The following is a 15,285-nucleotide window of genomic DNA, read 5'->3' as shown; positions in this document are numbered from 1 at the left end:
TAGTGTTAATCCGACTCCCATACAATTCATCTGGTCATTTAAACAAAATTTTTGTCTTAATTATTTTACTCACTCAGACAATGCCAATTGCATAACAGACTTGGATGAAATTTTATCTAAAATAAATACTGATTCTTTTAATGACGAAACCATAAAAATAATATTTCAAGATAAAAATCCATTTAAATTTAAAAATACACTTAAAATAGATACCCCAGATTATAGGAACTTATCGATGCCTGAGAAAAATGCTTTTATATATGTTTGTGGGTTTTTGATGAAAAAATGTTTTGAAAAACATAGTTGCGAAGTTTGTATTCATTATGCAAAATCACAAAAAAAATTGGATGACTCTTTTACTTTGTTATTTCAAACGGGACGGGTACAGTTTTCCCGATTTTGATAACAATTGATAACAGCGAACTTGATAAGAAAAAAAAAATAATGCTTATGCCAACCTACAAAAGTTAGAAAAAATCCCAATTCCCGCGGCGTTGACCAGCGAATAAATCAAAAATAAAAATTCTGTTTCATATGATTGAAAAAATGTATAGCGAGAAATTTTGCCTTCTATAAAATAAAACCCTGTTTAGTTAGCTTTTAATCGGTGAAGTTAGGTTTTTATCATTTATTGATCAATAATCATTAATCATAATATAATATTCATATTTTAAATTTTAATTTTAATACTTTTAACTTTGTGCTTTTTACCAATACTTTAATCTCTATTCTATGCTTTATATTTCACTGTAGGTACATACTCACGATTACTAGTATTATTATTTAAATTTTTGGAGTTAAATGCAGCTTTAATATTAGTGAAAGTATACTTACTGTGCTATAAGAAATAAATTTAATATATAATAATATGTTAAATGTGCCAAACAAACCTAACCATATTTATTGGAAAGGTATGATGCCTATATTTATTCTCAGATTTAAATACTACTTAGGATATTATTGTAGTAAATTTTAAGTAGATATTCATAAAAGTAATTTAATTTGATTATTTTTAACTTTATAATTCCACAATTCATATTGGAGCAAGAAACTAATCTATTTATTTATATAATATTTAGAAACAAAAATAAAAACTCATATTTGTTGTTACTTATTAGTTATTACTTATATGTTTATAGTTTTTTAAATACTTTGTAAACATAATTATATTTTGAGACAAGTATTTCAGTAGGTAATAGGTATATTCAATGATTATTACTAACACTTCTGTTTTTATTGAAGATAAACTAAACTTGTAATAGGTATTATGTAACTAAATGGCAGATTGTTACCTGCAATAGGCAGTTTCTTCACATTTTTATTAAATCTTCATTCTAATTATATTTATGTACATATTCTTATTGTATTAAATAGTATACATATGACATATCATACTTTTTCTAGTTAATCGTACAATTTACAAAATTATTTTTATATTGTTTTATTAAATATATGATTAAACATATAAGGCCACTGAATCATTCAATTTTATTTCTGTTTCAGTCTGGATTGCAGTACAACATCGACAGTATTATTTCAACAATATATTTTTCTTTACATTATTAAAATGATTTAAATGGCAATGAATGATTTTAATTTTGGTTTTTTTTTTTTTGTACTAAAAAAATAAAATAAGTACTTTAAATTTATTTTAATTCCTAACCTTTAAAATTATTCATAGTTTTTTAGTTATTTAAGATTTAATTTTGTTGTGTGACAATTTCTTGTTTTTAAAATGTATTAACTGTATCAATCTATTCAGTATTTATAATTTATTGGTATATTTAGAAAAAATAAATTTAAATTTAATTAATGCAATTTGCAATAATTAGTTGTTATAACATAAAGAAAGATAAGTGTATAAAATATTTAACCTTATAATTTCGATACCTTTATTGAATTTAAACATGTACTCCAGAATAACCAGATTATACTATTTGAACACACTTCCAAATTTGGTGACTATTAACAGACCATACAGACTACTTTATTTACTCAAATAAATACACAATTAATAGAAAGTACTACATAGGGATTTTCCAGTACATAATAAAATGGGTATTCTTTTCTCCTTATAAAGATAATGCTGTATTATATACAATATAGTCCATATTAATATACCTATATTATGTGAGCAAACATAAATTTACTGCCACTTTTTCAGTAATATTTATGTATGTAAGAAATATGGACAATGGCTGTCCCCTGTTAATTCATTTTTTGCTGTTAACTTCATTCCAACACCATGATGAGTAAATATATATTTATATAATTATGATATTTTGACAAGTTACAATTATATACTACGACATATTTATTATTTATTGAACTTAATATATTTTTATTTATATTAAAAAATATTGACTTTTTTGTTATCCTTCAATGTTATTCCTGTAGCCAAATGCATGTCTACATGCTCCTTTTGCATCATTCTTAATGTACCTGTTCTGAGCATAGACCTATAAACTGACTTAGTGAATAGGCCTATAGTTTTAAGTATAGATGAATTTAAATTGCAAAGCAATAATGAATTAATATTTGATAAAAATGTTAAGTCTCTAGGTAGCAAAATTATTTTTGGAGTTGCAACTAAATAGTAAATAATTAAAATCAATTTCAAATAAGTTAAACATATTATATATATTGTTTATCCCAAATTTTGGAAAAACTTGAGAATTTCGGAAAATGACCTCTAGAGGACCTAGCCAATCTCAGGTAAGTTCAAATTATTCAATCGAAGATTCAGTATTTATAAATGCACTGCCTTAGTAGCCAGTAGGTACTTTGAAAGTTGAAATAGTCAATAGATTATGTATTTACTATTTAATAATTCCCGCTTTTTTTGAATTCTATTGCTGTGTTTTGTAACGGTTTTTTCGAGCGTTATTTCCAGTTTCCCACCCAACCGTCACGATTCACGAAGTACAAGCAAGTACCAACGACCAACAAGTGACAACTCGCTTAACCGCTCTTGAACACGACGGTACTCTGGCACTCTACACATCTTTTTCGAATATTTCGATCTTGTATCCTTAATATTGTTTGCTCGTCTTAACCGTACGCCGTTTATTGATCGTGCTATCGCACGTCGTCCTTTAAAACTCTGACCATAGGTCATACCTACTGCCGATTTTATTCGTGCTATTGCACGTCGTCCTTTAAAACTCTGACCATAGGTCATACCTACTGCCGATTTTATTCGTGCTGTCGCACGTCGTCCTTTAAAACTCTGACCATAGGTCATACCTACTGCCGATCTTATTCGTGCTGTCGCACGTCGTCCTATAAAACGTTGACCATAGGTCATACCCCCGAATGTATTCGTGCTGCCGCTCGTTTTTGTTATAGTGTATTGTGTATTACTGTATTAGTGTGTGTCTCCGCTCGACCTTAAACTTGTTATTTTTTGTTACTTTGATCATCGACTCCAAAACACAACCCATAGTGCAGAAATATGATGAACATCGAGGAAGAAATCGGTCTCCCCGCTCATTTGTTAGACCATAATTATTTCCGTCCAGTTGTTTACGAGAATAACCCGATTGAAGAACTCACGGATGAAGATGAAGAAGAACGAGTACTCGAGGATGAAGAAGTACTAGAAGATGAAGAAGAAGATCTTGTAGAAAACGTTGTACCAGTAACCTACAGACTGATTCCAGGGATTCATCATGGTTCAAGAGTTTATGTGGATAATTTAGGTTTTAAGTACTATAAGCGCGAAGCCACAGCCAACCGCATATACTTGGTATGTGAGCGGCAAAAAAGTGGGCTTTATGAGTATTGTCCTTGTACAGCATCAGTGAGTACAGAAGTTATTGACAATAGAATAAGAGTTCGGAATCGACACAACCATAGACCTGCAGATATAAATTTACATGTACCTTTCTTAAGAGAAGCAATTGGTGCAAGGGGCATTGATCCTGAAAACATGTCTGTTTCAGTTAGGACTGTTTACAACAATGCAATCGTTCAGTAAGTTCTTGGATCAATATTTTATTTTACTAACTTATTTTTAAACATTATTTGCTTACCTGTATGTTTGTACTCACAGTTAGATAGGTAACTAATAAATTTGCAAGAACCTTTAATACAACTAGGTAGTTGTCTAATTTTATATGAAATAATGATTATTAGGTATATTTTTAATAATTTAATGGATGAGTGAATATTATAATATTTTATAGGCTTTACATAAAAATAAATCAAGTAGGTAGGTATAAGTTCTGTATATGTATGTACCTACTTACCTATCATTGTTATAGGTAGGTAGGTACCTAAAATAATTTTACAATATACACATCAATGATAAAATGTATGCTTTCTGTCATGAATCTAAGAAGTTAATTCATTATGTTCTTATAGCAAGTGCATATACCTACCTATTACAAAAATAGTGAAAGAAGATTTATTTTACTATGGTGAGTGGACGGGTGGTTACTGGTTATTGTCATACCTGGCTATATATTTTATACCTAGACATTAGGTATTATGAAAATAAAAAAATAATAATTAGGTATATGTTTACTAAAAGAATTAATGATATAAAAAATGATATACCTACCTACTTTTATAATGGTATTTTATTATTACAAATAATTTGTATCATTAAAAATAAGGTTGAACTGTTAAGTAAAATAAATAATTTGTAAGAACAAATTTAAAAAAAAATTATCTAGGTAAAGTAACCTTATACCTAACTTAATAACCTTTACCTATACCAATATGAAAGTTTTAAGTTTTGTAGTTATAAACTTTTAACTGTGATGGATATTCAATATGTTTATCTAGTTATTAGTTATTTATATTTATAATACTTAATTATAATTTTTTTGGCTTAGACAATTTCGACATGTAAACCTAAGCATGTCCACTCACATTTTTATTTTGTTAGGTATCCAGAAGCTGCTAACAATTACACATTTATGCAAGGACAGAGAAGATGGAAGAGGATGCGTAGGTCTCGTCAACCAAATGGCGGTCGCATACCCGAGAACATCCATGAGCTCGCTGAAGCATTGACCCGACCAGAGAATGCTGCGTACAGTCACACGCTTCAAACACCACCGTCAACATTCTTCCAACAAGAACTAGTGATCAACGGAACAAGCGAAGGAGTTATTTTTGCAAACTTGGATGCAATAAGAAGATTTAGAGATGAGTTGGCCACAGTAACAACTGTTGGCATTGATGGAACATTCAAGACTGTTCCAGCTGCTCCAGCAGACTTGAAAAGTTTCCTGACTTTTCAAGTGGTATTTAAGAGTGTGTCGTTTCCAATGGTGTATGTTCTTCTAAGAAGTCGGACAGAAGAAACATACATCGCATTATTTAACATTGTACGGCAAATTTTACCTCTTAACTATAATTTAATTCGGTTTGTTACAGATTTTGAAAGAGGACTCATGAATGCAGTTCAACAAGCATTTCCAGAAAGCAGATTGGGATGTTGCTGGTTTCATTACACCCAAACGATTGTACGATATTGTCATCGTAAATCGAATGGTGTTTTGGATCTAGTCAAGAGAAGTCCTGAAGCAGCTCGTGTTTTCAGAATGGTTCTTGCACTGCCTCATCTGCCTGCTGTTAGGGGTCATCCTCTATGTCCTAGGTTTTGTATGTATGATGGTTTCAGGGCCATCATGCAGTATGTTCAACAATTTCCTGAAGTCGAACAGGGAATGAGAAATTTTTTAATTGGATATATTGAACATTATTGGTTTTTTCAGGTTGGTCCAGAGTTTTTCAGTGTTTTTGGAGAAGACTATCGTACGAACAATTACTTGGAATCATTTCATTCGACATTACTGGTGCAAATGGGACGTCATCCTAATGTTTGGGATTTTCTCCGTGAGTCAGAGAAATTCTGATGTGTTCTATGTGTTGCATCTTTGTCCTAAATGTTTGTAATTATGTGTTTTATGATTTATATGTTCAACAGTGTGTAAGATATGAGTAAGTCAATTTATGTGTATTTTAATTTTAGTTAATTTTTATAACCAATACAATAACAATTTGTTGCTTTTCTTATAGCCTAGGTTAGGTTTATTATATTCTTGGTAACATTGTTTAAAGCATGCTTCTTTATACTATTGTAGTTGCTTGGTTTTATTTGTAATGCCTATACTAGGATCACCTGTTTTTATAGGTGATCAATAGTTTCTGTTTTTTTTGCTTGTGTCCAGCTTATTTAACTAAGTAGATATAGTTATTTTATAATTAGTTTTTTGTTATAAATCAATAATCATGTGAGCATGCAATTATGAATTAACAGTTTCATATAATAGAGAATAATTTTTCACCGTATTCCGACAAACAGGGTTGTAGCAACCATTATTCCCAATTCTGTTTAATGTTCTTACATTTTTAAAGCTCTTTAAATGTAAATATGTGTTGAAAATAAATATTCAAATTTTTACAATTAATTAAGTTTTGGAACTATTTTTGGAAAATCAATACAAAAATATTTTTTAGAAAAAACCTTTCCATGTAATATAATTAATTATTAGTACCATGATGAATTCCCATGACTATATAGGGTGATTTTTTAACTTTTTAGTGCAAATTATTTAGCTGGTAATTTTCTTAAAATTTTTATCTATCTAAATCAAAATTTTAATACATAGTTTCTGGGTTGTTAAAATGTTTATTTTATGCTATAAGGATAATATTTCTTAAATATAGTTTTATAAAAATATAAATTATATGAAATATTGGTATAATTTTTATACTTCATCCATAATAATTTTCTATGATTTATCTATTAGTAATCATGTCATACTTTATTTCAGGGAAATTAACTTACATTGAAAATCAGTTTTCAGTTGAGTTTAATCAAGTACGGAATAATCTCAGGGTAAATGGTTATTAAACTTATTTTAATATTGATTTAAAATATAATGTAAATAATTAATTTTATTAGGTTAGAGATGGTATATCAAGATCACAACGAGTTTTAGCAACTCATCTAATTGCACAAAATGTCCAGCTCCTTAATGAAGAACAGGACCTCTTGATGTTTTTGCGAAGCACCGGTCACCAAAATGATGGATATGTCCAAAGGGAAATTGGACCATATGCGCAGCCATGAAGAACGGCTTCTACTTTTATTTTATCAATCTTAATGTAATATATATATATATATAGGTTATAATTATTATTTTTTTATTTAAATTGTTTATACTTAGTCATATTTTTAATTGTTATATAATGATCTAGGTATTATAATTTCCTTATAAAGTTACCACAGTGGTATTATGTATTATGTAATAGGTATTTATTTTTATTTTTGACATAATTCATGCTTTGTTTATTTTCAAACTGTTACATTTAACTACTTTTTTAATTCTTATCTAGTTTTATGTATTTTATTTTACTTGTACTGTTACCTAGGGTGGTTATAGAAATTAAGTAACTATTATGTTTTTTATATTATTTTATATTAAATCATATTTTGTTTTTAAATATTTTTTTAAAACACTTTTACTGTTACCTATTTGGTAACTAAAAATATTTACTACATTTTTCGTAATCTTAGTACTATACTTGATAAAATACAATCTAGAATAGTATATATTTCATTGGTCCAATCAATTATTACTTATGGTATTGAGAGTTGGGGTTGTGCTTATGATGTTCACTTTACATAACTTAAAGTAACTATAAATTAATTAATATAATTTCTATTAAAGTTACCAAACTATGCAAGTTCTGATATTAAGTGTTTAATTTTGAAAAGTCATTTAAAAATGTTTATCATTACTTGTATCTAAACATAGTAATATTGTTAATACAAGATTTAGAAAAATGTAAATATAAGTATCATTTAAAATATGCCTAGATGTTGTAAATCTTTTGGTCTCAAAAACTTGTTAAATAGGAAATACTGCTATTATTAAAGAAAGGACTTATATTGAATATAAATATAATAAGAATTTGAAAAACATATTAAAAAATTTGAATCCTTCAATAAAAGTCCTATCTTTATGAAACCTTCAAGGTTCGAAGCAGAAGCGTCCCTAGACTAGTTTCCAGTTTTTAAAAGTGTATTAACTCAATTGTTAATGGGGTAAATGTTGTGATCGAAATTTGAATTTTCAAAAAAAAAAAGGTAGCGGGAAATTTTGTTTTGCCAATTTCTCAAACTTAAATACGAGACGCAGCTTTTTTTAAAACAGAAATTTGATCTAGAGGTATCACTGCATTGAAGCTCGGAGATTTCAAGACGATACGATCAATATTGAAGTTTTTAGGTTTTCTTGATATATTACGATTTTGAAAAAACCAAATCCTTCAATAAAATTCCTATCTTTATGAAACCTTCAAGGTTCGAAGCAGAAACGACCTTAGACCAGTTTCCAGTTTTTAAAAGGTTATTAACTCAATTATTAAGGGGGTAAATTACGTGTTCAAAATTTGGATTATTCAAAAATGAAATTGGCGGGAAATTTTCTTTTGTTAATTTTTCAAATTTAAGGTCGGTACGCGACTTTTTTGAGAATAGAAATTTGATCTCGAGGGTTGACTGCTTCGATCCTTGAAGGTTTCATAACGATCGCACTTATATTGAATGATTTAGGTTTTCAATAAAATACGAATTTGAAAAACCTATCTAAAAACCTAAATCCTTCAATAAAAGTCCTATCTTAATGAAACCTACGAGGATCAAAGCAGAAGCATGCGTAGATCATTTGTCATCTGCTAAAAGTTTTTTTAACTCAAATATTAAGGGGGTAAATTAAAGTTCAACATTTTGAATTGTTCAAAAAAAAAATTGGCGGGAAATTTTTTTTTGTCAATTATCCAGTCTTAGGGTCGATCCGTGATTTTTTAAGAACAGATATTGGATCTAGAGGGGTCACTGTATTGAACCTCGAAGATTTCAAGACGATACGATCAATATTGTAGGTTTTAGGTTTTCTCAATATATTACGATTTTGAAAAAACCAAATCCTTCAAAAAAAGTACGATCTTTTTGAAACTTTCGAGGATTGAAGCAGAAACGTCTCTAGACCAGTTACCAGTTTTTAAAAGTTTATTAACTCTTCTATTAAGGGGGTAAATGTTGTGATCAAAATTTGAATTTTTTTAAAAAAAAAATTAGCGGGAAATTTAGTTTTACCAATTTCTCAAACTTAAATACGAGACGCGGCTTTTTCGAGAACAGAAATTTGATCTAGAGGTGTCACTGCATTGAACCTCAAAGATTTCAAAACGATACGACTCATATTAAAGGAGCTAATTTTTGAAAAAGTACATCCAATTTTGTGTTGTTACTTGTTAGCTCAAATATTATATTAGAGTTAATTGACCTATTATTTTATATGTTTTAATATTTTATTCTTATATGCCTATCGATTTACATTAATAAATAATGAGCAACACGCCTACTAGAATAAGTGTGAAAAAAAAGTTCAAAACAATTATTACTTAAAACGTCATACATACGTATACCATAAGGAAACGTCTGGTTATACGAATAATCACATATTGCGTTTTTCAACTTTTTGCTTCTCCGATTACGGGCGAAATAATGGTCGCACGTACTTCAACCATAGAGCCTTTTTATATCCTCGTACACCAAAAGACAGGAATCTCGAGTTTCGTACTGATCAAACGAAAACCTAAAATCCAAAATACACGTAACTACGTAATTTTTTAAGTACAAAAAACACTTGAAAAATCATAACTCCCGAACCAAAAGTGGGATAACCTCGATCTTGGTATCCATCGATACGGCACAAAGTCTTCTATAACGTCCGACTACAAAAAAAGGCTCGTCGCTCCCAAAATCTAAGTGTCCGTACCGGAAACCCCGAAAAACGCAAATTTTAAATTTCCGAAGCCCCAAAAGACGGAGAAAAACGGCTCCTATGGTCTCGACACCTGACACCGAATTTGATCACCGACCTCCAAACTATACAAATCTCGAGTTTCAGAAACGTCGTACAAAAACTAAATCTTTTCCAAATTATAACTAGGGGGGGGGGACTCCGGGATTACGTTTTAGAAGGGCCTAAACCGAAACGTTTGGGAACTTAAAAGTATAATATTAGCTTATGAAAACGTCATCAGCTACTACTTATAGATTTATTGAACTTTAAAAACTATTACATATTTATACGTTAGTTCTAGTTTTGGTAATTACGCCAGTAACATACAACTTTCTATGTCAGTAGTTTTCCTAGAAGTAGTTACCTATTCATATAATCACATCGATAATAAATCTATTTAGTGTTAAACATGAACAATTGTTTATATAATTGATGAACTCAATTATCAAAGTTTATGACGTATTATACGTCTCGAAAATGACTATAACTAAATGTATTTTGTCATAAATTATAATACTGTAATATGACATGTCCTGAAATTTACTAACGCTGGACAATAGGTATAAACGTATTGTGAATTATATTATATAATATAATATTAGCCATTAGGTAGGTATGTACTCTATTCAGAACTATTGTGGTCGTCTGTTTGTGGATGAGATTAATCCAACATAGGAGAACGAGAAATGGTGAAATCTAAAGTTTGTCGATGGAGAATATTATGGAGATTCCATTTAAATGGTTGGTGTAACGAATTTTCCAGTTGTTAAATAGAGAGCTTACAAAAACCATAAAAAAAACCAAAAAACCATACTAAATTTGCTTTATCAAATAATCATAGATTTTAAATTATGATAATGAATTATTAACATGTGTAAGGTGTAACCATTGTTCAGGTTGTAGATGGTTACCACTTCAAATGTCAGCAAACAATAATTGAGGTTATGTTCAATTCAAATGTAAATAATAATTATTCGTTAATATTTTGTTAATTTTTATTTAATTTATTAATTATTTAATTTTTTTACATTTTTTTACATTTTTTTACCTTTTATACGATATGTTTATTATTCACTATCGTGTGCACTGTGCAGTATACAAATTACAAATTTAAACAGTTCACCTTAAATTTTCGTAAGTCGTAAATAGCCTGCTTACCTATTCTTTAAATTTTATGTTATACGACAGTGTATTATTTCTAGGTCAAATGTATCTACAAAGAATTAAAATCATTGCAAATCCAAGTTAAACTTAATATGCCATTTACAAGTTACAACAATCACATTCAAACCTTCATAACTCAAATCATGTATGTTCTGTATAGTATTAAATTTCCTATAATGTATTACTTATTGGTGGTGATACATCTGAAACAACTTAACAGATACATTAAAACGATAATTATTTATCTTACAAAGTTGCAGTCAGATGTGGATTTAATATCTGATATTTTGTAAATGTTTAGGGCCATTATCATAGCTGATGCTTAAAAATAAGTATTGCTTAAGCTATACTTAACCTACTTATGACTCAAACGAGATTCATACACGAGACTTTAGCCTAAGAAAAGAAATAGTGTTACTTAAACTAAGGATCGTCGAGACCTACATCAAATATTGCTTTTAGCTACTATAGCTACTAATCTAACCTGTTTTTTTTATCACAACTTTTTTAGTTTTTAAATTACCAACATTTACTTAAGCAATACTTATTCTTAAGCATTGACTATGGTCCTTAGTGTTAAATTTTATAGTAATGGTTAATGATAATGGAGTTACTAATTATTCATAATATTAAAAAGTTTACATGTTTACCTATATTGTTATTTTTTATTTTTCTCCATAAGACATAGATAATAATAAATAATATAAGTATACGCTATAGGTTCACAACTATAACACAATACAAGTATACACTATAGGTTCACAACTATAACACAAGGATGTTGGCTATATTATATATTGGGATACACTATGTGTTGGGACTATGAATAATGTTGATTGGTTACTATTTTACCTTCATTGATTTTTTATATGATATTGAGCCATTAAATGAATACTATTTTCAAAATAATTTAATTAATATAGTTGTTTTTTTTTTCAATTTTAGTAAGCAAGATACAGTAACTGGTGTATGCATGTACCCAAGCCATGTAGGAGATTATTCTGTTTGGAAAAACTTCTTCTGAAAAAACTGTTTCCACTAACAGTTCCACATGGCGGTTTACGAGTAATGACCAAAATAGGCATCTAGCTTCAACTTCTGTGTTCACCCTTGAAAGAACGTCATTAAGCTATACCACATAGAGTTGTAAATACCGTTTCCGGATATATGCCGGTGTATTTATTTATATATAATAATATTATGTTATTCTGTAATCCGTGACAAGTGCCATACTGTGCCACTGTGGTTAAGGCACAACTAAATAAATTGGGTGCCATGAGTAGGGATTTAAATTCTGCCTTATTAATATTAACACCTTAATAATAATTAATGACATTAAAACGTTGCACCTACCTATACTCAAGGACAAGGCCCTAATATTATATATTATATATATAAAAAATGAAAAATAGATTATAATAGAATATATGTAGGTTCTAGATGTCTCGTTCACAAAAATCCACGCTATTTCTTGATATACAAAATATTCCTATATTATAAAACTAAATTACAAATTACAAAATCTAATAAATAGATATTACAAATAAAATATTGAAAAAACAAACAAACAATTTTGTATTTTTTGAAGTTAATATTTTTACTGTAATTGAATTCTTTAGCGGATTGAAATTTTTCTTATTAAAAGATACAATAAAATAGAATAAGAAACGGTTAAAATGTAATTTAAGAAACAAATTTTCATTTTCAATGTGCTAAAATAAAATTTCCCTGGTTGGTTGATTGAATTTATGTTTAAATATTTACCCGACTAAAAGATTAAATATCATATCACATCAGTACATCACTGTCCAGCCAGTTTCAAACCATATTACTCTATTGATAAATACCTGACCTTTGATTACTAAACATGGTTTGTTAGTTTAAAATAAATAAAAAATTAAACTAAATAGATACTTGGTGTGTAGATAATTGGGACTAATATTAATTATTATTTCTTTTTACTTAACTCCATATAAGATGTAGATGATTTTTATTTACTGTGTTTTTAATATGTCGACAAACTAATTTTATATTATTTAAGTCAAATTTGATGTATAAAAACCAAAAAATAGAAATAGTGACTTTTTGTATACTATTTATTATTTAGATTCTTATAATAAATTATTTTGTATTCATTTAATTAATTTTGTATAATTATGATAAGAAACAACTCGCATTAGACTAATGATTCAATTAAATAAACTCGTCAGTGGTGGTCACGAACAAATAAATTATGATTCTTATGATCAAATGATTCACTGTACTGTCTGAACCAGTTCATTTATTTGAAAAAAACGAATCAGTTAATTAAAGACAACTTGTCACATCTCTACAGTACTCAACAGTGTATTCTTCACTTCATACTTCTTAAGTTATATTTGTCTATTTAATGTATATTTGAATGTATTTTTTTTTGTTTCTATTTATTGATAAACTTTGACGAATATTATATTTATATTTTAAATTTCAGCTATATAATTTTTTTTAGTACATATATAAAATCTTAGTTTTATAATTTACACATTACTTATGTTTGTATCTTATGTAACTATGTACCTTATACATAAAATATATATAGAATTTAGACGAGTAAATGCAATTTTTAAGTCTTATACTATGTATAATATATTATGATGAATTTACAATTGATACTAATATGACATGTATGCATGGGCGCAAATAGCATTTGGGGTGGCTAACGCCTTACTTTGATAATATTGAATAAGCTTAAAACTAAATTTAGGAAATGTTTGAGGAGCTTATGTATCTATGGACATATGTAAGTTTTTGAAACTGCATTTAAAACAAATAACTGTTGTGGAACATAAAATTAATAGCAATACACCGATATTCTTCAACATATGTCGCATCGTATTGTTATTGGAAATGTAAGTCACTCAATCATGTATTATTTTATCAAAAGTTAATCAAGAATAATCAAAATTATTATGAATTCTGTGTTACAAAGATTCACTAGATGTGTCATGAACAAACTATTTTAAGTTTTTGAGCATTCAAGGTTTAAATGTGTAACTTTGGTGGGTAATGGGTAGCTCCAATATTTGTTTTTTTTAAATTCGGATATTGATAACCTGTAGTTATAATTGATAAGTGGTAGTTAGGTTTTTAGCTATTTTAAATTAAGATTTTTGTATTTTTATGTTGGAAACGCTGGTTAGGTAAAACTAAAAATATTTTTATACGGGAAATTTAAGTTTCTAAGGTTGGCATAACCGATCTCCCGAAATTTGATTTTGATGATATCTCGCTGTTATCAAAATCGGGAAAACTGTCCTAGCCCCATTTCAAACCATATGAATATTCAGAAAAATCAATGTTTGGCAATTTAATGATGCCACAACATGAATTTTATGTTTTTATAGATGAGTTAGAAAACATTTTTATAAATAGGTTTCCACAATTATCTATTGAAAATGAAGTAGGTATTAAGTTAAAGTTAAGCATGACTAATGTTGTATTTCGACATCCGTGTCCACTATTTAATAAAGAGTATTTAATTAATTATTTTATAAGATTTAGGATTCATGCTGCTATTAAATTTTTAAATAGGAATTTAATATCAGAAAAACAAAAAAAAAATAGAAAATTGTGTATATTAAATAATTTATAAATAAATTAGAAAGAAAGCCATTTGTAATAAAATTTTGTACTTAATTATTTTTATAATTTATAATATATTTAATTGTTTATAGTAAAAAGTATAAGGTATTTGTAATTTACCTACATTCTAAATTTTTTTAATTGTAAAAATATTGTTTGATATTGTGATAAATTTAAATTAATATATTTTTGGAGACAACGATTTGCATTTTAGATTCTGAGCGAAGCGATGAATGTATTGATTCTACAATGATGTGTGTTTTTTTTTTTTTTTTTATTTTTTTTTTATTTTTTTTTTTATTTTTGTGTCTGTCATCACCTTTTAGGACAGTAAAAGTGCTTGGATTTTCTTCAATAGTAACTTTTCTGATAGGAAAGTGAATCTAGTTGGTACTTTGGGGGGTCAAAAGTAAAAATTTCCCAGTAGTTTTCACAAGTGACGTGAAAAACAAAAGAAAAATTAAGGAAAAACGGGAATTTTTACGTAAAATCTGTTTTCGAGAAAATCGATTTTGGTTTTTGGTGTAACTCTAAAACAAATGACCGTAGGGACATGAAATGTTGACTGAATGTTTATATTAGCATTTTCTATACACCATAAAATTTACAAAATATTTTGACTCTTTTTGAGCTGTTTACGGCCATTGTCAGTTTTCAATTTTTTTAG

At 28.1% G+C, this 15,285-nt stretch overlaps 2 protein-coding genes and 1 long non-coding RNA gene across 3 annotated transcripts; all 3 read left to right on the top strand.

Moving 5' to 3' along the window:
• Positions 1 to 78: 78 nt before the first annotated feature.
• LOC132944310 (uncharacterized) lies at positions 79 to 14,628 on the top strand. Its single transcript, XM_061013590.1, has 2 exons — positions 79 to 368; positions 14,300 to 14,628. The coding sequence occupies exons 1-2, from the start codon at positions 236 to 238 to the stop codon at positions 14,626 to 14,628; spliced, it is 462 nt and encodes a 153-aa protein (XP_060869573.1). The 5' UTR covers positions 79 to 235.
• LOC132945540 (uncharacterized) lies at positions 2,977 to 7,244 on the top strand. The gene is made up of 4 exons (XM_061015317.1): positions 2,977 to 3,975; positions 4,895 to 5,850; positions 6,792 to 6,856; positions 6,923 to 7,244. Exons 1-4 carry the CDS (start codon positions 3,455 to 3,457, stop codon positions 7,088 to 7,090), a joined length of 1,710 nt encoding a protein of 569 aa, XP_060871300.1. The 5' UTR covers positions 2,977 to 3,454; the 3' UTR covers positions 7,091 to 7,244.
• LOC132945205 (uncharacterized) lies at positions 10,822 to 13,581 on the top strand. Its single transcript, XR_009664524.1, has 3 exons — positions 10,822 to 10,967; positions 11,036 to 11,142; positions 11,943 to 13,581. It is a non-coding gene; the product is annotated as an uncharacterized LOC132945205 (long non-coding RNA).
• Positions 14,629 to 15,285: the final 657 nt, after the last annotated feature.

The sequence above is a fragment of the Metopolophium dirhodum genome, chromosome 5 (assembly GCF_019925205.1).
Source record: "Metopolophium dirhodum isolate CAU chromosome 5, ASM1992520v1, whole genome shotgun sequence".
In the NCBI taxonomy this organism is placed as follows: Eukaryota; Metazoa; Arthropoda; class Insecta; order Hemiptera; family Aphididae; genus Metopolophium; species Metopolophium dirhodum.
Note: the sequence above shows the minus strand (reverse complement) of the source record. Positions and strands in the feature narration are given on the sequence as shown.